General features: G+C 47.4%; 1 protein-coding gene across 1 annotated transcript in view; it reads right to left on the bottom strand.

Moving 5' to 3' along the window:
- The window catches only part of PLXNA2 (plexin A2), a 221,995-nt gene that overhangs the window by 56,817 nt on the left and 139,622 nt on the right, over positions 1 to 25,556 (bottom strand). The window contains exons 5-12 of the mRNA XM_032137653.1: positions 24,701 to 24,801; positions 20,390 to 20,513; positions 18,283 to 18,436; positions 17,583 to 17,679; positions 14,025 to 14,139; positions 5,596 to 5,796; positions 3,633 to 3,729; positions 481 to 671 (exon numbers count right to left, since the gene is read on the bottom strand). Of these exons, the coding sequence (XP_031993544.1) occupies positions 481 to 671; positions 3,633 to 3,729; positions 5,596 to 5,796; positions 14,025 to 14,139; positions 17,583 to 17,679; positions 18,283 to 18,436; positions 20,390 to 20,513; positions 24,701 to 24,801 (1,080 nt within the window). The remainder of the gene's footprint in view (positions 1 to 480; positions 672 to 3,632; positions 3,730 to 5,595; positions 5,797 to 14,024; positions 14,140 to 17,582; positions 17,680 to 18,282; positions 18,437 to 20,389; positions 20,514 to 24,700; positions 24,802 to 25,556) is intronic.

The raw sequence follows: 25,556 nt of genomic DNA, 5'->3' as shown, positions 1-25,556 counted from the left end.
AGGGAGTAAATCCTGGGAAATGGCACAGTGGCTAATGTAGTGCCTGCCTTTACTCTCTTCTTCCATTTTCAGCTTTGCAACTCCGAGCTAATTGCGGCGCCTGAAATCACATTTCTGCTGAGAAAAGCTAAACCTGTTTTCTGAAATGTTCACCCACCATGGAGCCAATTTCTCCTCCTCACTTGGCTCAGCCAGTCTGGCAGGGAGACTGGGCTGGCTCTGCCTCCCTTGTCGTGTGCACGTGCACACCAATGCGCTTGTACATTCATGCGCAGGCATGAGGATGCGCTTCCATACACTTCTCTCTTACACCTAGACAGGGGCCGTCAAGACACATGCGAGAGGTTTCCTACACCCCCCACATTAAACTCACTCTACGCCAATAATTTGTCCACAGAGTCTCAATTTGCACTCCTCTCCCACTGTCTTGGAGTCAGCTCTTGGCCGCCCCTTCCTGCTCTAGGGAATTGGAGGACTCACCTCGGTAATTTGAGGGTTGGAGCACTTGACATTGTGGCTGGACCAGTCGAGCCAGGGGCTGGAGGGGCTGGTACAGTGCTGGTGGAGGGTGCACCTGCGCTCGCCGCTACACCAGCCACACTCAAACTTCCGGTCGGCCTTGAGGCAGAGGCCACAGCTCTCCCGCTGGGCTGCACACTTGTAGAGATGGACTGCAAAGAGAGCAGGTGGTCACAGATGAAACCAGGAAGGGCTGCTCACAATGTGCCCTCCTCTTGCAGGTGTGATAGAAATGATAGAAACTCTTCCCCGCCATGGATAACACCACCGATCATCATTATCATTGCAAGAATGACTGAGGAATTAGTAAATTGAGCCTCTTACCAGTCACTTAAGGGCACTAGGAAGAATAATATTATGTAAGAATTCTGGCTCTAGATTGAATCAGATTAGGGCTTTAATTGTGGCTTCACTACTTCCTAGCAATGTGGGAGAGGATTCCACCTCCTTGAACCTCACTTACCTAATCTCTAGCATGAAGATAATCATTGTTTTTTTGTGAGGTTGGAGTAAGATACTGTATATTAAGTGCTTAGCACAGTGCCTGTAACATATCTGATGCCCTATATATGTTTATTATCTTTTCTTTGAACTCATGCTATATTCTTATGCTGCCATCTCTCTTATTCTCCACCCTCACATATGGTCCTCATGCAGGAGGTAAAGGCTGCTTTCCTCCATTGAAGGAAAAATGAGGCTCAGAGAGAGATAATGACGCTTAGAGCTTAGTAAAATTAGTGACCTAAACTGGAATCTTCAAACTCCAACTTGCTGTGCTGCTAAATGGTAGGTCCTGAGAAGAGAGGAATCTTGTCTGGCAAACTGGAAATTGCATGGGTTTGAGACAGGAGTCAGCTTGGGGTTAAAGAAAGGCCAGGTGGCTAGCAGTGAGGGAAGCATTGCTGATAAAAAAAAAAAGGGGGTGACACAGCCTGTTCCCAGCCCTTATGAATGGAGACTATGTCCCCAGAGAGGGCAAACTGGCTATTGAAATGGTAACATTTGGAGTGTGCAAACCCTTTGTCTTTGCTTTTGTCTCCTGCTGACTTAAAAGTGCTAGTATAACCAGCGAATTAGTGGAACTGTGCTTCAGGTTCAGGAACCTGGTCTTAGCTCCTTGCCTGCTGAGATTTCGAGTTACAAGTAGAATTCTCCAAAAGCAAAACACGTAAAAGTCATTTTTCCACTCTTTTGGTCAAGCACATGTAAGCTTTCAGGACCAGGTGGTATGCCGTTGCTGGAAGTGAGATACATGCCCCAGGGAAAGGGTAATTTTAAAATTCTTCCCATAGGTCCTCATCCTGTTCCTCTGCTATGTCCAGCATCCTTTAGTCCCAGCTGCAGGGCCTATATTTAAATACCCTCATGCTTATCGCTTTGTAAGGTAGAGGGCAGGAAACGGGAATCTTAAAATGAATGAGTGCACACTGAGCATCTATAAATATGTACCACATGGTTCATACCCATGAGCTCATTTGAGCCTCATGTTGACCCTGAGAAGTGGGCATCCTTCCCTCCGCTTCACAGATAAGGACACTGGATGTAAAGGGGAACAGTCATTCATCTGAGTTCACACAGCTGTAAGTGAAAGAGCCAGCAGGTGAACCCCGGTTTGCTGGATTCTAGAACCTGAGTCTTTAAACGTGTCGTCCTCTCCACCCAGCCCAATGCGCAGCCGGCAGTGACACTCAGGCTAGTGGGTGGAGGTGATACGAATGTGAAGACAATGCTGTCTGTGCACTCTCAGAGCTTCTTCAACATTGCGAGAGTCACAAGTACAGTTTCTGATGCAACAGCTCGGATGTGGCTGCTCTCTAAGCTCCAGGTGCTAAGGCAACCTCTGGGATCTAAGCCCAGATCCCCAGCAGGGAAAGTGTCTCCTATGTTTTAGCAGTGAGAAAGTTTGGCCTGGGTATGAGGAGAAATAGAAAAAAATAATCTTCCTGGCTCAGTTCCTTTCTCCCAGACTAAGTAGCCTTGATTTTAATGGCAGCATCTGGGACAGGGAGCTACAGCCCTAAAGATGCTGAAAAACTTGCAGCCCCTGCTATGGCCTTGTCCCCTACCCCGTCTCCATTGGCTGACCCATCAGGTGGAAGCAGAGGCTTGTGACAAACCTAGATACCTGACATGTGGCAAGGCTTGTGGCTGAGCGTAGGAGGAGGGTGGGGGATAGGAATATATTCCAGGGGGGAAGGAGTTTAAATCCCACAGTGGCCTAAGTAGCAAATCCTCACAGTGACGTGGCTCAGTTTGCGAGCTCCGAAATTAGACTGTCTTAGTTCCAATCCCAGCTCTTACTATCTGACCTGTGGCCCATTTCTTAATCTCTTTGGGTCTCAGTTTCCTCATCTAGAAAATGAGAATAATAATAGTACATACCTCTTAGAGTTATTGTGATGCTTAAGGAAAATAATCTCTAATAAATTACTTAGTGAGTGTCTACCCATCACGAGTGCTCATCATATTAGAGTCACTTTTATCATTCTCGAGAGCAGGGTGGAATCTTGGTATTTGCTGCACTGAGGGTCGGGCCTAACTGGCACATGGGAGGAGCTCGACATGGGTTTATAGGATGATGAATAAGGGTCACCCTCATGGAGCACCCCTCATTCTTCAGCCAGATCCCCTTCTTGAATTCTTTGCTCCTAATGTGAGCTGGACTCTGCATGCTGCTCTCTCCCGCCCACCTCAGGAACAGGAGAGCAGCCTTAAAAACCCTCTTTGTGCAGTGATCGTGACCAGGGCCAAGGACAGGGGAACAAGAGCCTGACTGGAAACAATATCTCCATTTCCAGGGAAGCTAGCCGGACGTTCCTGCCTGCTGTTTTCCTAGGTCAGGTTCCACAGACACTTCAAACCCTGCAGGAGCCAAAGAATAACGTGGATGGGCCGGCAGCCGCCCGGCGGATGCTCTGGTTGTAATAAAACAGGGCTCCCAACAGGACTCCTTTGATGGCTCCAAATGTTGCTTTAGGATCCTCTGAAGAGTTCCGCTGACAGAGGGAGTGTATTATTCATGGCACCGCGGCTGGCTGGCTCTGATCCCTCTAGCCCCAGTCTTTCCCGGGGTCGTGAAAAGATCAAACTTCTACCCGAAAGTAGCCACTTACCTTTCAGGTCCTGAGGGTTGTCAATGATGAAATTGCCATTCCACACCACAGCGAAATCCACGGCCAGATTGCTGATGTCCATGCCATCATACTGGTACTATAGGGAGACGGGCAGAGGCACGGGGCTCATGTGGCTCTCTATCACAGGGGTCAGGGATGCAGGCAAACCCTGCATGCTGCTCAGATTATTATGACACCCTTTCCCTGAATCCCAGTCACTAATGCCAAGAGAATCCCACCCAAGCCTCCTAGCTTGGCATTCAGTGCCCTGCATAATCAGATGCAAACTGACTCCTCCAGCTTTCTCCTCCACTGCTCTCCTGTGGAAAGCTTTGAATCTACCTTTCTCTAAACACATCTTCTTAAGCCCCTCTCTGTCTTTGTTGAGTTCCTATCTCGTAAGGAATGCAACCCTCTCCCTACAACCTCCATCCTTTTAACTCACCCGTATTCTTCTAGCCCAGCTCAGCTCTATTTTCCCCAGGAGTCCTCTCCCACAACCCTGCAGATCTGCCCCAAACTGTCCATCCCCTGGTGTTGCCACTTTCTGTCTTGCACTGGCACTTTCCAGGATCTGCTGTGCCTCTTTTCACGTGTCTCCCTAAAAAGTCCATATGTCTCCAGAGGCAGAGCTAATGCCCTCTTACTACTCTTGTAAGGCCGAGAGTCTCATCGAGCAGTCACCCGGCCAACCCCTGCCGTGGCCCTCTATTTCCGCATGAGCCTTACTTTAGCCAACGGTCCACTAGGGAGAATTGCCCATAGCTTTCCGGACACAGATCTCATCAGCCCACAGCTTTCCAGGCACAGATCTCATCAGCCCTACCGTTAAAGTCCTCCAGCTGTGGCCAGGAGTCTGTGACGTTCTCTCTTGTGCTGATCCCACAGAAGACATTTAGGCCCTTCACACTTCAGAAATAACACCCCTGGGTGGCCAGTCCTGGCACCCTGTGAAGGAGACTTCAGGGCATCTCCCTGACCCCCTACTCTTCAGCTCTGAAGGGCATGTCACTGTCAGCCTTCTGCTCCCGCCCTCCCCTGCCCCCTGCCTCCCTTTGTTGTGTCCCATTTCTTTCTCATCCTGCCTTCCCCTTGCGCTTGGCGGCCTTCAACCGATTACAAATTCTATCAAGCGCCTGTGACCTGGGAATCTGACAGCTCCCTGATAAGAGGCCCAGATTCCCTTTATCTCTCCCAGGCGAATTAGCTTCCCTCAACACCTTTGTCACATCCTCCCCTCCCACATCTCCAGCTGACCCCCCACAGTCAGAGACAGGGAGCTGGCAGATAAAAAGATCTTCTTGGGGTTAGTATTATAATTAAACACCTCACGCTCTCTGTCTGCCATTCAGGATTGGTTTAACCCTTGCTGCTCCTGAAATTCACTGCTTCCTCCTTCCCCTCCCCTCCCACCTCCCCTCCTCCCATCTCACTTCCTGCTCCTCTCTTCTCCAGCTTTCACCTGTGGAGCACCCTCCCGGTTATTCACTCCCTGAACGGGGATGGGAATGGGGTGTAGGGTGGAGTTGACTCGCTCTGGTTCAAGTTTCACTGAAGACAAAGAGGTGCTCTTTCAACTACAGAAAGGTCCATGATGTGATTATTTGACATTGCACGCCTGTATCAAAACATCTCATGTAGCCCATAAATACATACACCTACTGTGTACTCACAAAAATTAAAAATAAAAAGAATTAAAATTTAAAAAATCAACTTCAGAAAGGGCACAAAGATCTCAGTGTCTGCCATGAGGGTCCTCACAGAACTGTCTCCTCTGGCACCAGTCACCTGCCCTGCTCTGGCTGAGCAGCTGGGGTGCTGGCTGGCTCCTGCGTCCCTGGGGATGTGGGCTCAGCCTGTGAACCTGGGAGGCTCCGGAAGCCAGGGCTGGCCACACTGAGGCCCCAGCACGAGTGTGAGAGGAAGCCCTGCTCCAGGCAGGGCCCAGCCTGAGTTCTCTTACCGAGCTGTTCTGGCACTGAACGCTGGAGCTGTTGAAGCGCAGGGCTGGGACCCGGTGGATGGCTCCTTGTATGTTGAGGACACACTCATAGCCTCGCTGGCCGGACTGCGGCTGGGGCAGGTTTCGCGCCTTAAGAGTGATTGGCTTTACCTCCCCGACTGGAATCAAGATCTCTTCTGTGGGCACCAGCTGGGGACAGTCCTGAGGGAACAAACGAAGAAGCTCCATCTGTCCCCTGTTCATGCTGTCCTACATGCCTGGGCCAGGCAGGCCCCTCTTGTATCAGGTGGGCTGCGCAAGAGCGGGATATTACCTCATGTAAGGCCCATGGAATGGGCAGGGAAAGTGGAATCGCTCTTAGCTCCTGGGCTTTGATATTGTCGTCCCCGTCCCACAAGTCGTCCTGTATCTGCTGTGTGTGTTACAATTCAGGAATTAATTTTCAAGCACAGTGTGGCAAGCTGTGGATTTTATCTCCTGAGACACTGGATAAAAGAGCCTCCACATGTCCCTGTCCCCAACCTGGCACCCCTACCTCTGGGTTTCATTTCGTTTCCCAGCTCCAGATACTCGGCCCATTGCATTGTCCGACGTCGATGCCTGGGGCATCCGTTATCGGCAGCTTCAGCTTCCCAGCCCTAGCTGAGCTGGGCTTGCCAGGAGGTGGATCAAGCCCTCCCAGCAATACTCTAAACACTTGCTGTGTTTTTTTTTTTTTTTTTTTTTAATCTCATTTCATTACCAGGCCCTGCGTGAATGCCATGTTGCTTTGGAAAACAAAACCAAAAAAGAAAGTCTTGGTAGGGAGGGGCTTTGGGAAGGACCATGAGAGAGAGACGGTGAGAAACAGAGATTGATTTTCTGGAGCTCCATGACTAGATGCTGGTTCTCCACCAGAGGTCAAAAGGCCACCCCACTGGGCCAATCTCCTCTTTCTCCTTCTCTCCTCGGGAAGATGAGCCCGGTAGCCCCTGGCAGTGATGATGTGGGAACCACCTCCACAGGGAATCACTAGGGAAATTCTCACAGGAGGCTCCCCTTTTTCTGTCCCCTTCTCCTGGGCAGTGGTTCTTAGGGGGAACTTCTGGGAATGTCTGGGGGCTGATGCTGCTACAGGGCCTGCAGAGGGTGTTACTGGCATTGATGCCAGGGGCCAGGATTGCTGGACTTCCTACAAGGTGTAGGACATGTTCAATGACAAAAATATTGTCCTCCTAATGGCAAATGCAATAATTAAGAAGCCTTGTGTAACGCTGGCATGGCCTCACACACGGAATCTCCTGTGGCCGCTTCTTGTCACGGTGTGGCTCGGGCTGTTGCTTCTTTTCTCTGGTCCCCACTTGCAAGCCGTTCAGCATCTGGCCCTTGCCTAACTCCCTCTGAACTCTGTGGTTCTTGCACATAATAGTCCAGCCACACTGAATGTATGGTTAACTCTGAGATGCCGTCTCCCTTACGGGATCTGCCTCTGGCCCTTTGAACATGCTTTTCCGTCTATCAGAAACACTCATGCCTGCCTGTCTTCCTCCTGCTGCTGCCCTGCTTCAGCCCCTCTTCTAGTTGATTACCTCTTCTTTTACTTTTATGGTTTTTTTAATCATCACCTTCTCTGAGAATTAGTAATTGATTACCTCTTAATCAGCCTTCAAACTCAGCCCCGTTTCTTCTCTGCAAGGCCGTTCCTGACCCTGTCCCTGCACTGGCTTCAGGATAGGTTATGAATATTCACCCATGATTGCTTTTGACCCACAGAATTACAATTTCTTGATTTGCTTTCCTCACTGGGCTGTGAGCTTCTTGAGAATTAGGCTGCATCTTACTCACCTCCATCTCCCCAGTCTTTCTGCCAGTGCTTGACATGTAATGGACATAGTCATTGCTTGTGGGAGGGTAAATAGAAAATAAAATAAAGCAACTTGTGAAAAATCTTTTTTTTTTTTAGCTCCAACTTTGTAGATTCTTTAGAGATGAGGTAAAGCCTGCCTTCTGGACTTGAAGAGACTTGAGAAGGCATTTGGTTCCCAAAAGCTGGAGTTGGAAATAGTCATAGGTTTTGGAGTCACATGATTTCTAAAGTGGCATGTCCACATTTACTAAGGACAATTTACTACTGACAATTTATGAAGAGCCGGATCGGGGGGAAATTCTGCACAGAAACCTACCTAAGAGGGTCTGGACACACCTGCAGGCTCACCGGTGTCATCCCTTGTCAGCTAGCCACCTGCACGTGAGGACTCCAGGCAGGCAGGGCTTCCATGAGAGAGAATCACAAGGCAACCCCAGAACAGATGGGTCCCTGTTTAGGAGCCAGTCACTCAAGCTGCCAACTCATAAACTTGCTCTTTACTGCACTTTTACTTTCATTCCCTGCAGGCACTCTTGACAGACTCTTTCATATATTTATAGCCAAAAAAAAAAGATGAGCACCACTTTAGGGAAGCCCAGGCATCTCATAGAAAAGGAGATAACACTTCCTGTTAGCAGCTAAAAAATCTGCATCAAATCTAATGTTAGAATTTAAGTTAGAAATAAGGTTGGGGTATAATGGTCTCTCTCGCTCTCTCTCTCTCTCTGTGTGCGTGTGTGTGTGTGTGTGTGTGTATGTGTGTGCGTTTGTGAGAGAGAGAGAGACAGACAGAGAGAGAGAGAGACAGAGAGAAAGAGAGAGAGATTTTCTTACTCCGAACCAGCTGATGAATTGTAAATGATGAGCAGTTGTTTTTCATCTCTAATGAGCTTAGACAACAAATTCAAATTTCAGTAGCAGGATCTTAAAGATGTGCTTTTGGAAGTATGATGTCTGGGGTTAGTAAAAAAAGATTGTTGAATCCTTTTAACTTGGACCAAAAAAAGTATACTTTTATATAGATGTTATGTGTAATACCTATATATAACACATATGTTACCTACATGTAACACACACACACACTTTCATCTTTTTGGCTAGGCTAAGTCCAGTCTAGCCTGGAGGTTGGAGAATCATGAGTAGACTTTATGAGTACTATTATGTGAGTTTTTTTTTTTTTTAAGGGATTCTAGAATTTTAGGAAATTTCCCATGGTCTGCTGTTTCAGACTTTTTAGAATGAAATTTAAGGGTAACAATTAGGGTCTTCCCAAATGCTGACCTAGGCCCCAAGATTGCCCTAGTAGAAAATGAATGTCTTATGCTTTGTTTCTTTATTTGGCAATTGCTCTCAGGTCAGAAAGAATAGGATTTTTTCCCTTCTATTCTCTAAGGCAAAGGAAAGAAGTGGTTGGTGCCCCAGGTATGCTTTCTTCATCTTGGGAAATGGGAAGATACAGGCCTTTTGGGTTGTGAGATGATTCGGGTGAGTATATTCATGAAGGATCTGTGAATCTTGGGTGGAAATTGCAGCGGTAAGGGCTGAAAGTGGGTGGAGGAGACAGGCATCCCATACAATTGCCAAGTTATTGAAACTTCAATATCTGTGGGGCTTGAGGATGGTGAAGGGTTTAATCAGATACAGTGAGGCCCCTTGCAACCTGTTTGCTTCTGTAGGTATACACACACACACAGGCACAAACATGTGTACATACACATACAGTACCTGTCCTATGAACAAGAAAGCAAATCATCCTAAGATGCTTTTCCTGCAGAATGTTAAGACTGTTGTTCACATTCTTAAAATACTGATTGCTACCGCGGATCCTCACAGCCTTCTGAGTGATCTCTTTGGATCATCTTCTTTCTCCTCTGTCTCCAGGCCAACTGGAGCCAGGATCACCTTCTCAGCAGCAATCTTAGTTTAAACCAAGACTTAAACTTGTAGGAATACCCCAGGAGTGGCGGTAGGCTGGGGAAGAGGAAGCATAGCTGCAGGGAGAGCAGGGACCCTGGTGTAGGAGCCCTATGAGTCCTGGGCTCACACTGCCCACCTGTTCAGCTGTGCTCTGCCAGTGTTCTGTGCTGGGGACCCTTTAGCCCTCTGAAGCGACTTCTCCCATGTGGAAATGGCATTATCTTCACCCACTGAACTTCAAAGAGAGAGCAGCCAGCATCCTGGGAAGCTAATCGGATTTATTCGGTTCTATCTTTCCCCTGGGACAGGGCATAAAGGAGATATTTATGTATCTACATCTCACTAGGCCTGGTTTAGCCATGGAGGGAGATGAGCTTTAAAAGCTGAAAGCCATACATCCTCCTGTGCACACCCGTTTGCTAACACCATGTCACAGCCTGATCTGGCTCAGGGAGGAAGAGATCTGGGGGGACCCCAAGAGAGATCTGCTGTGCTCTGAGCGCTGGAAAGTTCTGACTCATTACCTTAAGAGAGCTTGACAGATGGTTTAATTGAAAGTCAGTTTCCTCATCTATAAAATGGTGCCAATAATATCTGACAAAGCTAGATTGCATGAAACAGGAATATCAATGTGTGTTGTAAGTGGTAATATGCTGGATTAACAATTGTTAATATTACCGCCTATTGGTTTTGTGTGTGCGTGTATGTATGAATGCAGAATCAGTGGACTTTCACTTATTCAAGGTCAGCTTGAAAAATTGTCTCTGAATCCTAATTTCTGCATTTATTTGATGATCCTAGGAAAGCTGTTTAACTTATTTAAGCCTCAGTCTATTCATCTATAATATAATCCACTTCATAGAGTACTTAAGGTTAAATTATATATATGCTGCATATATAATAAGTACTAATATTTTTATTTTTGAATTGCATGCGCTCTAGCACAGCTGTTCTTCATTGTCAAGCCTAAGCATGGAATTGGTCCATCAGCCTTCTGGAAAGATGTGGGCAGATTTACCTCATATGCTGGCTGTCTTTTTATCTGGAAATGGCACCACTGACCCATCTTCTATGGGCAGTTTCTCCATCTGTGGAGTTGGATTTGTGCTGGTCCATCCATAGCCTGAACCCTCATGACCAATAGCAAAGGACCAGGTGGAAGTCAGGCCAGCAAGTGTGGCTGTGACCATGGAAACAAAGCTCATGGGCCCTGATTTTCTGTAGAAAACATACTGTACTCAGCTTTTTTGGATGCCTGAGTTCTCTGTAGCCTTGGGCAAAAACCCGAAATTTCTAGCATTCTGGTTACTACAGATGTCAAATATAAATTATATGAAATTGCAGGGCTGTTGTGAGAATCCATTGAAATGCCAAATGTCAGTGGTTCTCAATCTTTAGCCTCATCTGGGATGGGGCCCAAGAATTTGAATTTCTATAAGTTCCCAGGTGATGCTGATGCTGCCGGTCCCTGGGCACACTTTGAGAACTCCTGGCACATGTGAAGAAATTATAAATGTGTGATACATTAATGTTGCTATATTAATCAATGGAGCTAATCAGTTATATATTGTTTCTAGGAAGCAGACAGACATAAAATTTTGATTCAAAGTTGGGAAGGGAGGCTTACTGGAATTCTAAAAGAGATATTCTAGGAACCCCTAAAGAGACAGCTAAGGGATTTCCAGTTACCTGGAAATCCAGGGGATTCTAGTTCCCCAAACTACATGAAAATATCAGCTGGGATGCCTGAGAGAGTAAGGGAAACCTTACTCAAGTTGGGCATGTGCATCTTTGCTGTTCCTCAAAGTTTCAGGGATGGGGTTCTTCTAAAGCAGAACTTCGGACAGAAAAGAATGGGGTCTGGCTGCTGTTTGCTGAAAAGGAACATGTGGCTGGCTGTGGTTAAGAGCTAAAGCAGTATTTTAGGAAGCCCCGGAAGTAGCCCTGGCAACCTCGCTGGGAATCTGCATCCTGTTTCCTTTCCTGAGCAAAGGTGGGAGCTGGATGGAGTCTGGGCTTCCCTCACAGTCCTCCGGACAGCCGATCCCTGGGGCCATGCCAGGGACCAATGCACACGAGCATAAGAGAGCAGCTGTACACCATTCCTACTCAGGGCAATGGGGAGATGAAGGGAGACAAAGGGGACTGCTCTTCTCTAACCCTAAGGCACAGACATCAATGAACAGAAAACGAAACAAAAAGGAGGTGGGGAGTCTCTGGGTTTGCCCCCAGGTCCCTTTTGGTATTAATTTAATCCCGAGTTGCAGGGAGGCAGGCCACAGCTTCTCTTGGCCCAGCTCTGGAATGTTGAATCTCTCATCCATGGCTGAGAGGGAGCTGTATTTCAGTGACTTCTGAACGGTGTGAGGAAAGCCGGGCCTGCTTCCAATTAGCCTGCAGGGGCTCAGCTCTCTGGCCTCCACACACACCCCAGCAGAGTTTATTTATCTTGCTTTGAGTGACACTCGCATGCCCTTGCTCCAGCTGCAGGTCGCTGTCAGGCTTGGCTTTGGGCTTCTCTTGGCCTGAGGTGGGTAGCCTCAGGAGAAAGTGGAGCAGCTGCTCTTTCTTGTCTAGATTTGTACTTCACCCAATCTCTGTGTGTCCTGGGGGCCACCTCAGTCTATTTTATTAAGGAACTTTCCAAGTGGCCCATGTCAAGGTTAGTTTCTGAGACTGTGTCTCATACTCTCTCACTGCCCAGACTTCACCCCTGCCCAGGCCTCCCATGGTGGCTCTGCTGTTCCTAGCTAGGTCTGCCCCTCTAAGCGATTCTTCCATTGGCTCCCAAGCTGTGGTGCCCACTCCCACCTCTCCCTGCAACTCTGTCCTTTTCTTCGAGTGAAAGGACTGCCCCCAAAGCAGTTTCATACCCTTGCAGAATTCCAGGGCTGGAGTTAATCTCCAGTGTCCAGGAAGGCTGGCGTAGGGTTTTTAGGCCAGCTGCATCAAAGCATACCAACTGGCTAGAGGAAAATGCTTTTCTGAAAGGTTCTCAGGGCACTAGATGCCTGGTTTCGTCATGCTGAGGCACCTGTAGATGGGTCTGTTTGAAAAGCCACCTGTGGCATCTATGTTTCTCCCTTTAAAGACAGGCAAATTCCATTTTTCTGACTGAACATAACACCTGTTGTTTCATAAACTAAGAAGAGTTCAAAGGGGCATGTGTTTGAGAAACCTTTCAGAGTCTATTTTCTTATGTTTAGCCACGGAAGCAACCAGCACTGCTATCAAGATTAGAAGACACGAGATTCCATTACTTGAAATCTTAGACAAGTTGACACAATTGCCATCAATGGGATTTAAATAGAGGTCATTGGTTCATCCATTCTTTCACGCATGCATTCTACAAACATTTGCTAAGTAAGACATTGAAGATTTAAAGATAAGATGTAGTCCTTGCCTTCAAGGAGCTTGTAGTCTAGAGCAAGAGGAAGTGTGTATAGAAAGGCTATAGTAGGCAGGGCTCAGTGGCTCACACTTGTAACCCCAACACTTTGGGAGGCCGAGGCAGGTGGATCATGAGGTCAAGAGATCAAGACCATCCTGGCCAACATGGTGAAACCCTGTCTCTACTAAAAATACAAAAACTTGCTGGCATGGTGGCATGCCCCTGTAGTCCCAGCTACTCAGGTGGCTGAGGCAACAGAATCGCTTGAACCCAGGAGACAGAGGTTGCAGTGAGCAGAGATCACGCCATTGCACTCCAGCCTGGCGACACAGCGAGACTTCGTATCAAAAAAAAAAAAAAAAAAAAAAAAAAAGACTATAGTAGTATATAAAAATACTACGTTGTCACTTATTACCATTTTTGGATTTTCTAAAAAATAGAGTAAGAAATATGTGTATACGCACACGTGCATGTGGGCGACTACATAAGGTCTCTATAGTTGTTCAAATCCAACTGGCCACCCTGGGGTATGAAAAGCTTTTGACACAAGAAAGGGAGACTGAGCAAGCCGGCTTCACTGTCCTAAGATATGCTATGAATATGTAAGAAAGTCACCATCAGTGAATAATCATTGAATGGAATACCCATTAGAAAGATAAGCAATTTGGTATTTCACTGTGTTAATAACAAAGGTGGGTCAGGCTTTAGGGACGGAGCTTCGACTGTATAATAAAACAGGACTTTTAGCAACGCCTGGTTCTTTTTACTAGCTGAATTTTTCTCACTTTCTACAAGGCCACCCACCCAGTTATACATCAGAGTCAAAGAATCATTGAATTTTAGAGTTGGAAGAGAAGTTGGCATGAAAGAATGGTTGAGAGTGAATGTTCTATTGAACTAGACTATGTCTGCAGCCAAGCAAAGGGCTAGACTCAAAGAATAAATGCCATTCACTACACTCTTCTAGACCAGGGAGTCTGTTTGGTTGAATATGTTTCCTCTAAGCTTTCAGTCTCAACCCCCAGTTACCTCCAAGCTTTTGAATGCATACAGTCTTAGGAGTCTAGTAGACATAGCCTCTGCCTCTGGGGTCATTTGCTGCTACTTTTTTGAGCTTTATAATAACAGGGCTTTCTAGCATGCAGAATTTCTGGCAAGACAGCCAAGATGGGCCAGGGCAAGAAAATGGCCAAGCCATTGGACTGACCATCTAAAGAGGGAGGGGCCACTCAGACTCACTGGGAACATTGCCATGTTAGGGTAAGCCCTTCTTACCTCTGAAACATTGATTCGGCCCTCTTGGAAGGAGCAGGTAGTGGGGTCATGAGTGCAGAGGTTGCGGTACTTGCACCAATGGCAGCGGAAGGCGCTGTTGACACAGGACAGGCACCTGCAAGGACAGAGATGGTGAGAGGCAAAGAGAAGAGAACAAAGAGGGAAGGTGGCATGTGTCATGATAGAAGTCTGTTAACCTGTGTTTAAATCCTAGTCTCATTCTCAGGAGGGAAGACTGGTGGGCCATCCTCTAGCACCGAGAATTGTGGATTCTCCATCCATCATATTCATGGGAACAGAAAATTGGAAAGAAAACGAGACCAGATAAGAGTATAACTTACAAAGCAGGGGTGTGCTTGTATAAGCTCATGAGAACGGATTATTCACATTTTCAGGAATTTTGCAAGCTGATAGACATCATGGTGGTAGTTTGAAATCGGCCGTGGTGGAAATAGTTGCACCACAGAATTTGGCAATGCTGCAAACTAGGTTTTCTTCTGAATGCTGGTAGCTAAACATTTCCCAATATTTCACTGCTTGTAAAGACAGGGTAGCCGACAGAGCACAGGGACAGGAATTGGGCAGATCTGATTTTAGACTTGCTTCTGCCGCTGCCACTGGGGTCACACTGAGTAAGTCACTTCACCCTCTGAATTGGAGTATCTTCATCTACCTGTAATAAAACATTCCTGTCTACGGCACAGGGCTGTTTGGTGTCAAATGAGATAATGTATAGAAAATGGTTTTGAAAAATGCCATGCTAAATGTGAGTATTATTGTCAAGCGCTTAAATTACCTGTTATTTCAACCTCTTAAATAACATTTGAGTGTTAACAATTGGTTTATATCATCTGTGTTATTGGGCTTGGGGGAGCTAACAGTATTAAGTAGTAACTTTGTCCCACTCCCCCAGGCATGGAACAGTAGGATATGTGTGTGGTATGTGCTTTTCTTGCCAGGGTGAGCACTTCTTTCCTTCCGGTTTCACCTGGAGACTGTGTATATTCTTTCGGCTCTCTGTGTGTGATTAGGTCATTGTAATGGAAATAGGTTTTGTAGGTGGGGTTAGTCTTGCTCCTCCTCGCAGCCCCGCTACTCTAGTCTTTCACTGCTAGGCCAATCTGCAATAGACAGGACCAGGTCTGCAGTCTGGCGCCACCTGGTGGGGCTCTGATTACATTTGGGTGGTTGAGGCTTGATCCAGGGGTCACCGGCTCACAGGCCATAGTATGTTGGGTTGGTTAGCCCATTTATACTTCATCTTCCCATTCAGAGCATTTTTATCCCACTCTCCATTGCCCAGACTTTTTTAGTTTCTGAGCTTCATGCTATCTCATGTACTCTCAGATAGACTGGTTCTTGGTAACATCTTATGATTCAGCAATTAAATAATGAAAATGGACCAAGGGCCTAAGGAAGATGGTTATTGGGGCTCTAGCTAGATGTGGCTCTTCCGCTGGCTATTTTTGTGACCTTCACGTAGCACTAATCTTTCTGTGGACCTCAGTTTATTTTTATTAAAGTAAATTATTAAAAGGAGGGGACTATACTTGATTCCACGAATTTTAACTGAATTCCAGTAGAGAAGGGCAAGAGAGGCAGTGTTTGGCATTAAAATGGAATCTTTGCTGTCAAGGAGACCTGCTTTTTTTTTTTTTTTCTGTTAAAACTTGCTGCCTGTGACAGCATCTGTGTTGCCATAGCAATACATCTTTGAAAGTGGTGACATCATACTGTGTTGCCATGGAGATAAGATTGCTCTCACAAACAATGGATTCCATCACCACCATGTTGGAGTTTGAGAAGGAGGTAAGAGGTTCTGTCACCAAGATGCTTGCCATTCCCAAAGCAGGGTTTGCTGGGATTCAAATGCAGTGGTTAGAGGGCAGCTTTGTCTATTTCCGCTTCAGTCCCTTTCTGCCCTCTCTGGTTCCCACCAGGCCATTTTTATCACTTGTTCTGTCTTTCTCAGTACATCTATTTATTTGTCCCAATGGGGCTCCTTCCTTGACTAATGTAGAGACCAAAGAACTCCAGAAGATTATTCTAATTATGAAAATCAAGTTCAGAAAAATGGAGAATAAGGACTAGCTTATTTGCCTCTTCTAATGACTAAAGATTCCTTTAGGGTTTAGCTGCAAACAGACCCTCTCCCCATCTTGATTGCTGAGTCCTTCATGCCCATAGCCTGGACCCTACAGACTGGATACCCCTGAAGACCTGACTGCGATGTGGATCCCAAGTGGTTCCTGCCCTGGGCAATGGGAAGGATGAGTCCGTAAACATTCCGAATCACTGCCTCCTCTGATATGGAGCTGTTGATTGACCTCTCCCCTTGCTGAATGTCCAGGGTTTTTGGTCCTATGACCATTATGTGGCTCTATTACAGAGGCCTGTGTTTTCTTCTTTCTAAACCAAATGGTGTATGAGTTCCCAGCTTCTGTGGAAAGGGTCTCAGTTTCTCTACCAGAGAGGATCAGCAGAAACTAAGTAGGGGTTTCACTCCCTCCATTTCTGCTTTTTCCTTGTGAAATGTTCCCAGCTTCTCACACAGTTGTGGGGTCTCATAGCGTGTGGGCACCAATTGGCAGGCATTCAGCTGCTGGAATGGCTGGTGAGGTCCGCAGAACTAAAGTCAAGCCCCACTGAAGGCTGTGGTTTGGCCTGTCTGGTTTCCCTTCCTCTTTTTTTTTTTTTTTTTTTTTTTGAGACGGAGTCTCGCTCTTTCGCCCAGGCTGGAGTGCAGTGGCGCGATCTCGGCTCACTGCAGGCTCCGCCCCCCGGGGTTCACGCCATTCTCCTGCCTCAGCCTCCTGCGTAGCTGGGACTACAGGCGCCCACCACCACGCCCGGCTAATTTTTTGTATTTTTAGTAGAGACGGGGTTTCACCGTGTTAGCCAGGATGGTCTCGATCTTCTGACCTCGTGATCCGCCCGCCTCGGCCTCCCAAAGTGCTGGGATTACAGGCGTGAGCCACCGCGCCCGGCCGGTTTCCCTTCCTCTTGAAAATATTGAAGGATGGATTTAAAAAACGATGGAGTGAAGGCCTCTGCTCCACCTCCCCATCCAGGTCTTTTTATCATGTGCTGAGAGAGGCTACTTTCCCCCTTCCCTGCTTCTCCTCCGTGGGGGACTGTGTGCATAGCCGAGTCGCTATCTCGGAGTCTCTCTTCATCTGGTTGTGGGTGACATGTCCGTACTCCACTCACTGTCAGCCCCTACCTTCAAAGTCACCACCAAGTGATGGACAATGAAGAACTTTTTTTATGGTTCCTGTTCTCTGACCCTCTTTTTACTATCTTGGCCTAAGAGTTGGGGGTTAGGCATGTTGGGGTGGCATCCAAGGATTCAGAGACTATAGAGAGTAAATACCATTTGGTTTAATATGGTAATATTTATGTACAGTGTACTCTGTCCAAACAAAGTGTCAGGCCCCATGGGGAAACTGTGAGGTGACTACAACATGGTTCCTGCCCTAAAGGAGCTTAGCATCAAGGGGAAGAAACCCCATACCCACATCCAGACCCAGAGCAAGACCCTTTCTAATGAGCACTTACAGTTGGTGGGCACTGCAGTTGTAAAACTTGAACTCGGTGCTGACAAATATCTTCCCTGTCTCCTTGGACCTCAGCTGTAGCTCCAGCCCAAACCAGTCTGGAAAAACAAACAAAAAAGGACGGGGTTGGGTAATAACGTGGGGACCCAGTGGACAGCCACAAAAATAAAATGTAAGTCATGAAGCCACCACAGGGCTCTCTTAGGACGCAGATACTATGTGGAACCTGCCTGAATCGTCTCTTCTCCTCCCAAGGAAGCCTCTTTGGGTAAATACCAGCCCACCCCTCAGACCCAGACTGCCTCTGCCCACAGGGAGGAAGAAGCAGATTCCACGGAGCCCCTTGCCTTGGTCAGCCATGTTCCATTACTGAAAGGATTTCAGAAATATTAGGTCTGAGCCCCCAGTTCTGTGGAGAGACCTGCTAAAAAACTACTGATGGAAACCACTCCATTCCTGGGAGGGACGAGCTATTTGGAAAGATGCTGTGTTCTGTGCAGCCTTAACTCAAAGCGGAGCAAGTGTTTTCCTTCCTGAAATTCACTTTGGGGCATGACAGTTTGCTTTCAAACTTAAACAAGTTGTCTAAGCCAATATTAGTATCTGGTATAAGAAGACTCTGTGCCTAGTTCTTGTGACCCCCGGATCCCTCAGTGTAGAGAAGCCCCTCATTTGTGGCTGTCATGGCAGATATTTCTTACCTTGATCCAGTGGGATGATAGGGACTTCCTTGGGCCCAGGTGAGATGCAGATGACCTGGCTCCCGGACACCTGCCCCTCCACCTCTGTCAGGTTCCCAAAGGCACAGGCGATACCCGCAGATAGATCAGGAGCATCACTCACTACTAGGCTGAGCTGTGGGAGGAGCAAAGAGATGATGCCAAAGAAAGACCTCAGGAGACCTGGGCTCCAGGCTCAGCCCTGCTGTGACCCACTTTGCTCACTGAGCTCCCCTGACCTCATCTATAAAAGAAGGATGTTGGTCTAAGTGGTCTTCCAGCTTTGAACACTGAAGTTACAGTCATAAATTATTCAATGTGTGCAGGGTCAATGGTCTTTATTAATACTATTATTAATTAATTTTTCCATCTTCTCCAGCATCAGAAAGCCCTAGGGGTGGGGGCGCTAGAGGGAAAGGTACCAAAATCCATCTAAGCCCCTGTTCATTTTGACACGAAAATTAATTGCAAGGCACCACGCAAACTTGAAAGCAAGTCATGAGCCGAGCCCTTCACAGACAAGGCCTTAGCCGTGGCTCATGGGAGTAAATATCACCAATCTGGAGGTTTACCAGGAGCTCACTAGGTTGGTGGAAGATAGCTAGCTCCTCACCTTGGCTGTCATTCATCAAGAGGCTGCTTCTAAAGGCTGCGTGTTCCCTAGAGTTTGTGCTTCTCTGTTCCATGTGGGCTCTCTGTTCTCTAGCAGCTCCCTTGGAATGGACCAGTAGGTTCATAAGGAGCTCAGGGGATCAGAGAAGTGGCCACCAACCGCTTGATGTCTGCTATTACCAATGGGTTCCAATCATCTAGGCCAGCGGTTTTCAGCTTTTTTGAATTTGAAGACCCTACTTTTAATAGTAAAAATACCACAGACTCTCTGAGGAATCTGCTGATTGAGAAAATATTCAATGGCAAAATGCTGCCCTAAATCCATTGCACTTTTAAATGAGTTTGTACTCAAATTACCACAATACAGCATCTAAGTGGTATTTGAATAGGTAAGAAAGGCCACTGATTTCCTTTGCCCATGAGGTGTGCCCATAGGGTTCATGGTGATGACAACTCGGTGGCCTCCAAGTTGAGGACCGTGATGGCGTAGGTAGGTTTCCCTTTGTTTTATTTTTTAAATTTTTAGTAAAGACAGGGTCTCACTATGTTGCCCAGGCTAGTCTTGAGCTCCTGGGCTCAAGCAACCCTCCCCACCTCAGCCTCCCAAAGCGCTAGGATTATAGGCGTGAGCCACCATGCCCAGCCTGTAGGTTTCCCTCTGTCTTCCTATCAATACCCAGTGCTGTTATTTGCAGTGGGTTTCTCAGTCTCAGTGGGCATCACCTAGCCTTTCCATACATTTGTTTGCTGCTGAATCTCTGCCCCAGTTTCGTTTCCATGGGGCCAAGAGACATGGGGCCAACAAACTCTCCTGTTTGTTTCCTCAGCTCCCTTGGAGCCAAAAGCTCCTGGTGGGGATGAATGAACTGAAATCCTGGAAGGTTCATTAACTAATTAACATTCGTGAATGCTCATAAAACCTTCACAATGAAATAATAATGCAGGGCCTGAGGACATGAAATATTTTGGGTTGTTCCTTGACAGATAGTTAAAGGCTATTTTATTCTCTTTAATACTCTCTTTAAGCATACACTGACTTCGAATTGAGGGAGTCTCTTTCTTGCTCTTATTCTTTCCTCTCTCCTCTCTCTCTCTCTCTCTCACACACACACACACACACACACACGCAACTCGCAGAGTTCTGTAAGAGTGCAGTGAGTGAAGAATTGTAAATACAGCAGATACTAAAGAATGTGTTTTTCGGTATTGGATTGCATTATGTTGCAGATGTTTGTTACTAAATGCAAAATCTAGGTTTACAAAACAGATCAATGGGTAATGAATTTGCAGGGAAACTGGAGAACGACTATGCTCTTTACAATAGGCATTGCCATACGTTTGATATAAACATAAAGTCTCCTTACTGGATTTAAAGTCTGATCAATTTACAGATACCTGTGCAAGCGTGAATGGAGCACACCCACACAGGTGCATGCACTGTGTTCCCTCTCCCCATGCCCCTGGATGAGTTACTTACCAACCGGCTGTGCTCAGATACTGAGATGCTGCTGGGATGCACTGCGAGGCTCACACACTGGCTGATGCTGGCAGCAAATCGATTGGGTTCCCAGGCCTGTTGGCATTTGTCCCTGCGGGAGCACCTGCCATAAACACAGATTCACAAGAGGTCAGGCCTCTGGGACCCATCTGTTTGGCTCCATTGTCCCCTGGGCAGGATGGGAGTTTGCTGCCCTGAGGCCTGTGTCCTGTCTTCTCAAGAAGACTTTTACTGTCCTCCGGAGGGCTTTGGTGACTCTCAGACAGCCTCCGTCACAGTTAAGGACAGACCGAGAGGGAAGAGGATTAATCCCCAACATGAGAGATGCAGTTTCGACATAAAGAATTAACAGTGGAGGGTGTTCAGGTTCTTGATGCCTTGAACAAAGAATTGGACAAAACGCACAAAGCAAGGAAGAAATGAAGGGATTTATTGAAAATGAAAATTCACGCCACAGTGCGGGAGTGGGCCTGAGCATAGGGGCTCAAAGGCCCTGTTACAGAATTTCGGGGAGTTTAAATACCCTCTACTTGGAATATGTCTTATGTAAATGAAGAGGATGAAGTAAAGTTACAAAGTCATTTACAGCCAGTGTACGCCTATGGAGAGGATATTTTCTGTCAGAGCTGAAGTGTGAATCAGCCTTATGTTCCCTGCCTCCAGACCCTGTTTTCCTGCCTCAGAATGACTCTGTTTTTTTTTTTTTTTTCTTTTTTTGAGACAGAGTCTTGCTCTGTCGCCCAGGCTAGAGTGCGGTGGCAGGGTCTCAGCTCACTGCAACCTCTGCCTCCTGGGTTCAGGCAATTCTCCTGTCCCAGCCTCCTGAGTATCTGGGATTACAGGCACCCACCACCGTGCTCGGCTAATTTTTGTATTTTTAGTAGAGACGGGGTTTCACCATCTTGGCCAGGATGGTCTCGAATTCCTGACCTCGTGATCCACCCACGTCAGCCTCCCAAAGTGCTGAGATTACAGGTGTGAGCCACCGCGCCCAGCCCTAGAATGACTCTTTAAAACACTGTGGGATGCTGAGACCACAGAGTGAGGGCAGCCTGCGGGACCTGAGAAGCAGCACAGCCATGGAAAAGCAAATGAACTTTGGGGCCAAAGAGCCTGGGTTCCAACCCCAGACCTGTTACCTACTAGCTGCAACCCCTTGGACAAGCTACTTAATCTCTCTCTGCCTCAGTTTCCTCAACTGTAAAAAAAAATGAGGATTGGCCAGGCATGGTGGCTCACACCTGTAATCCCAGCACTTTGGGAGGCTAAGGTGAGGAGGACTGCCTGAGCCTATGAGTTCAAGACCAACCTGAGCAACACAGTGGGACTTCATTCTAAAAAAAAAAAAAAACAATTAGCTGGGTATGGTGGCACACACCTGTAGTCCCAGCTACTCAAGAGGCTGAGTTGGTTAGATTACTTGAGCGCCGTAGTGAGCTGTGATTGCACCATTACACTCTCACCTGGGTGACACGGTGAGACCTTATCTCAAAGACAAAAAAAAAAGGAAGAGGATGATGATAATACCTATTTCACAGGGTTGGTGTAAGAATTAAAGGAGTTAGTGCTTAGAAAATGGCCTGGCACATAGTAGGTGCCATGACAGTGTTAGCCCTTATAATATTAATATTAATGATGCTGACAATGATTCGTATTATCATTTTCCTCCAGAGAAATTTTTAAGAAAATAGGAGAGGGTCTTGGCAGTGTGGGACAGTGTGCATATGATCTTGTGGGTGGATTAATGGCTATTCGAAGGCAGTGGCCATGTTTTATTCATTGGGATATTCTACCTGTCACATGGTATATTTTAAATAAATGTTTGTGTCACAAAATAATACCTTGAGACAGACAGACAGATAAGGCACTGCAGCCAGGGCTGCCTCTGTCAGAAAGCTTGTTTGGCTGTTTCTCCCAACATCTTCATCTCAGGCTCTAGGCTCCCCTGCCGACAGTGGCAGGTGGGCAGGTGACACCAGCACTTGGGAGCTTCAGGTTGCTGCCTGCCTTGTCACATGGAAACCCGCTCCACGGCTGGTGCCAGTGTGTCCAAACCAAATAGCCATCGGGACACTAGCGATTCCACAATCAAGCAGTGATTCGCACTCTGACTCCCCCAAACTCCTCCCCCTCTTCCTTTTCAGGCACATAATGGATCTAAATATGAATGCTGTCAAAGAAAAGAATTATTGAGGTTTAAGTGAATCCTTAAGATAGCTCTAAAGTGAGCTCTTGACTGGAGCCTTTATCTCATTGACTCACTGAAATGGCTCTTTTTTTATCATACTATTTATGGCAACAGCCCTAACAGAGATAAATAGCCTTGGAGACAATAACACACTTGCAAGAGCAAGGCATACAGAAGAGACAGGAAGGCTTCAAATCCCCCCAACCCCTCAGAGGCTCCTCAGCCCTCAGCCTCCGCTAAAGAGGCCTCCGTGGGGACCTGGGAGCTGCAGCTTCTCCCATCTCCTCATGCCTGATACCAGGCTGCTGCTTGGCAGGTGGGAGAGCGTTGCAGGAGGGTCTGGTGAAGAAGAGAATGTCCAGATGCGGTGAAATGTCTGGGTATAAACAGCAAAAATCTTGTTCTCTGTGAGCTCTTGGGGCAGAGAAGCTGGGAGACGAGTGCCCCAGTAGGTAGGGAGGATTCTCTAAAGAGTTAAGGAGTTGAGAGGACAGAGGAAACCTGGGACTATTCTGATGTGGCTCATTCCAGCAGTCACAGCTGACCTGCCCCAGGAGGAAGACGGGGTGGTTGGCGGCAGCGGGGAGGCCCAGGCATTGCTGATAGATCTATAGGCACTTGTTCAAGGTGGGGAAAGCAGACGTCCTTGCTGTTGAATAAATGATAATCCCCGATCTATAATTTTGGTGTGTTCGACATGGGAGAAGTGCCACAGGCACCGAAGCTGGGAGGACAGAGTGGCGGAGGCATGGGGAGTAGGAGGTACCACTGGACATGACCACTGCAGAGCTAGAGGGCAGGCCACCCAGGGCCCTTTGCACAGAGCTGGCAGGAGGCTGTCAGGTTCTTTGGAGAAAGAAACTCTCTCGAGGAAAGACCCTGCCTGCTGGCTGGTGGGTCAGCCTCACTGCAGGGAACCAAAATTTACCCCCTTTTGCCATTCCTGGGGTACAACATTAGCATCTTTACCACTTGTCTGACCTAAATGGAGACACAATGTCCAGGTCTGCTAAGAGCACTTCTGCAAAACTTTCTGAGCAATCTTTTACCTCCAAAACCCAAGCAGGGAACCCAGTATTCACGGGCTCAAATCCAGTCCAGATTTTGCATCTGTGAGGCACCAGCTTCCCTCCCTCCCCCCAGAGCCCTCCCAACACCTGCTGCAGAGGCTGGAAGCCAAGAGCTATTGTGCAGGACCCCGAACTCTGGCCCTCCGCCTCCGCCTCCACCCCAAACCCAGCTCATTTCATGGAGATGCTTTGCTGGCTGGCACAGAGCCCTGGAGTTTCCAACTCCATTGGGCAATAGAATTCCTAGCCAGCTTCTGTCTTTCGGGGTTTTCACCCTTTCTCTTCCCCTGGGGCTCATCAAATTAGGAAGTTTAAGTGTGATTTAGCATTTATATTGAGTTGGTATTCAATGGCAGATGATGAGGCCAGTTGAAGTGAGATGTGAACTTCTCGGAATCATGAAATAATGAGGCCAGAAGGGTCCTCCCAAGGGTACAGGGTCCATGATAATTATTCTGATTTGTGTAGCCTCTTCTGGGCTTCCTTATTACCAAAGCATTTATTTTTTCATTTAGTCTTCACAATTCACCTGTGAAATAGGCATTTTCCCTAAACAGCAATGGAGAAACAGAGGCCTGGAGTTGTCAGGGGACCCATCCAGGGTCACACAGCAGCTAGCTGGAGTCTAAACCTCCCAATGCCAGTGCACCACCATCTGCACACTCTTGGCACAGAGGGGCACCTATTTCAGGCTACACTGAGGAGGTTTTGGGGAAACCTAAAGACTACAGTATCCCTTGTGAGTTCTTTCAAAGACACAAGGATATAAGCACCTCACTTCAGAGCAGCTGAAGGACTGAATTTGGAAGTAAAATGAAAGAAGAGAGGCAAAGACCCTGCACTTAGAAAGAAGGCCCCACCCATGGCCTCTTTACCTCTTCCTGCTCTCAACACTGAAGCCACCATTAGAATTACTGCTCTGAAGAGGACAATTCCTCTCTCTCTCTCTGCAAAATACTGTCATATCCCATCATTCCCGGAAAGCCCTGGTCTTCTGCATGCCAAACCCTTTCCAGTATACCCCAAACTTACATGTTGTGCAGGGCACACCAGCCACAATGAGGGTCCCCAGAGCTCAGGCACTCCCCACAAGTCGTATACTGCTCACATGACTCCACGGGGACCCTGGTGACCTGGCAGAGAGAGGAAAGAGGGTACAGTGAGGTTAGGCTGTGATGACTAGCAGGCGTGTGTCACATAGTCCTGTGTGTACTCACACTTGCACTGCCAACTCCCCTAAAGAGGTGACACTGAGCAGCAAGTCATGGCCTCAATGTCCCCAATCTCTTTACCTGCATAAGGCAGGTAGGCTAAGCCGAATGTGTCTCTGAGTGGCAGGCCTAAGACTTCTTGCCTTCGCGAGAGGTAGCAGCAAAGGCTCCATCTATTTCTGCCCTCCACTAGCATCCTCTTGAGAGCTGGGCATGCCAGTGGCAAGTACTGAAAATGGTTAACTCTGTTGAAAGGCTATTGAGTGGCACAAACTCATCTCTGAAGAGCTTTCAGCTGGGCTTGGGCTGAGACATCCTGCCTACACAGAAAACATTCAAAAAGGGAAAGGAGAAACTTTTCCCATCAAATAATATTCATAGTATGGCACAGACTCTTTACAGCCAACCAAATATACCACCTGGATCCAATTATCCCATTCTCTGATGTCTGCATTCAGTTTCTCTAGTAAATCTCCCATCCTTTGAAAAGTCTGGCTAAATGGGAACATCCACAGAAAAGAGCTGCCTGATTCTGTCTTGCCTGGAAAGTGAGAATTTGCAGATCAAGACCCTGCCCCCCAGAGAGTGCAGCCCTTGCACACTCCTCCTGGTCTTCTGCTGGGGCCCTGCAGGGGCTAGAGCTGGGCCTGTCTGGATATTACTCACCCCTACTTGCA

The sequence above is a fragment of the Hylobates moloch genome, unplaced genomic scaffold (assembly GCF_009828535.3).
Source record: "Hylobates moloch isolate HMO894 unplaced genomic scaffold, HMol_V3 SCAFFOLD_18, whole genome shotgun sequence".
NCBI lineage: Eukaryota > Metazoa > Chordata > Mammalia > Primates > Hylobatidae > Hylobates > Hylobates moloch.
Note: the sequence above shows the minus strand (reverse complement) of the source record. Positions and strands in the feature narration are given on the sequence as shown.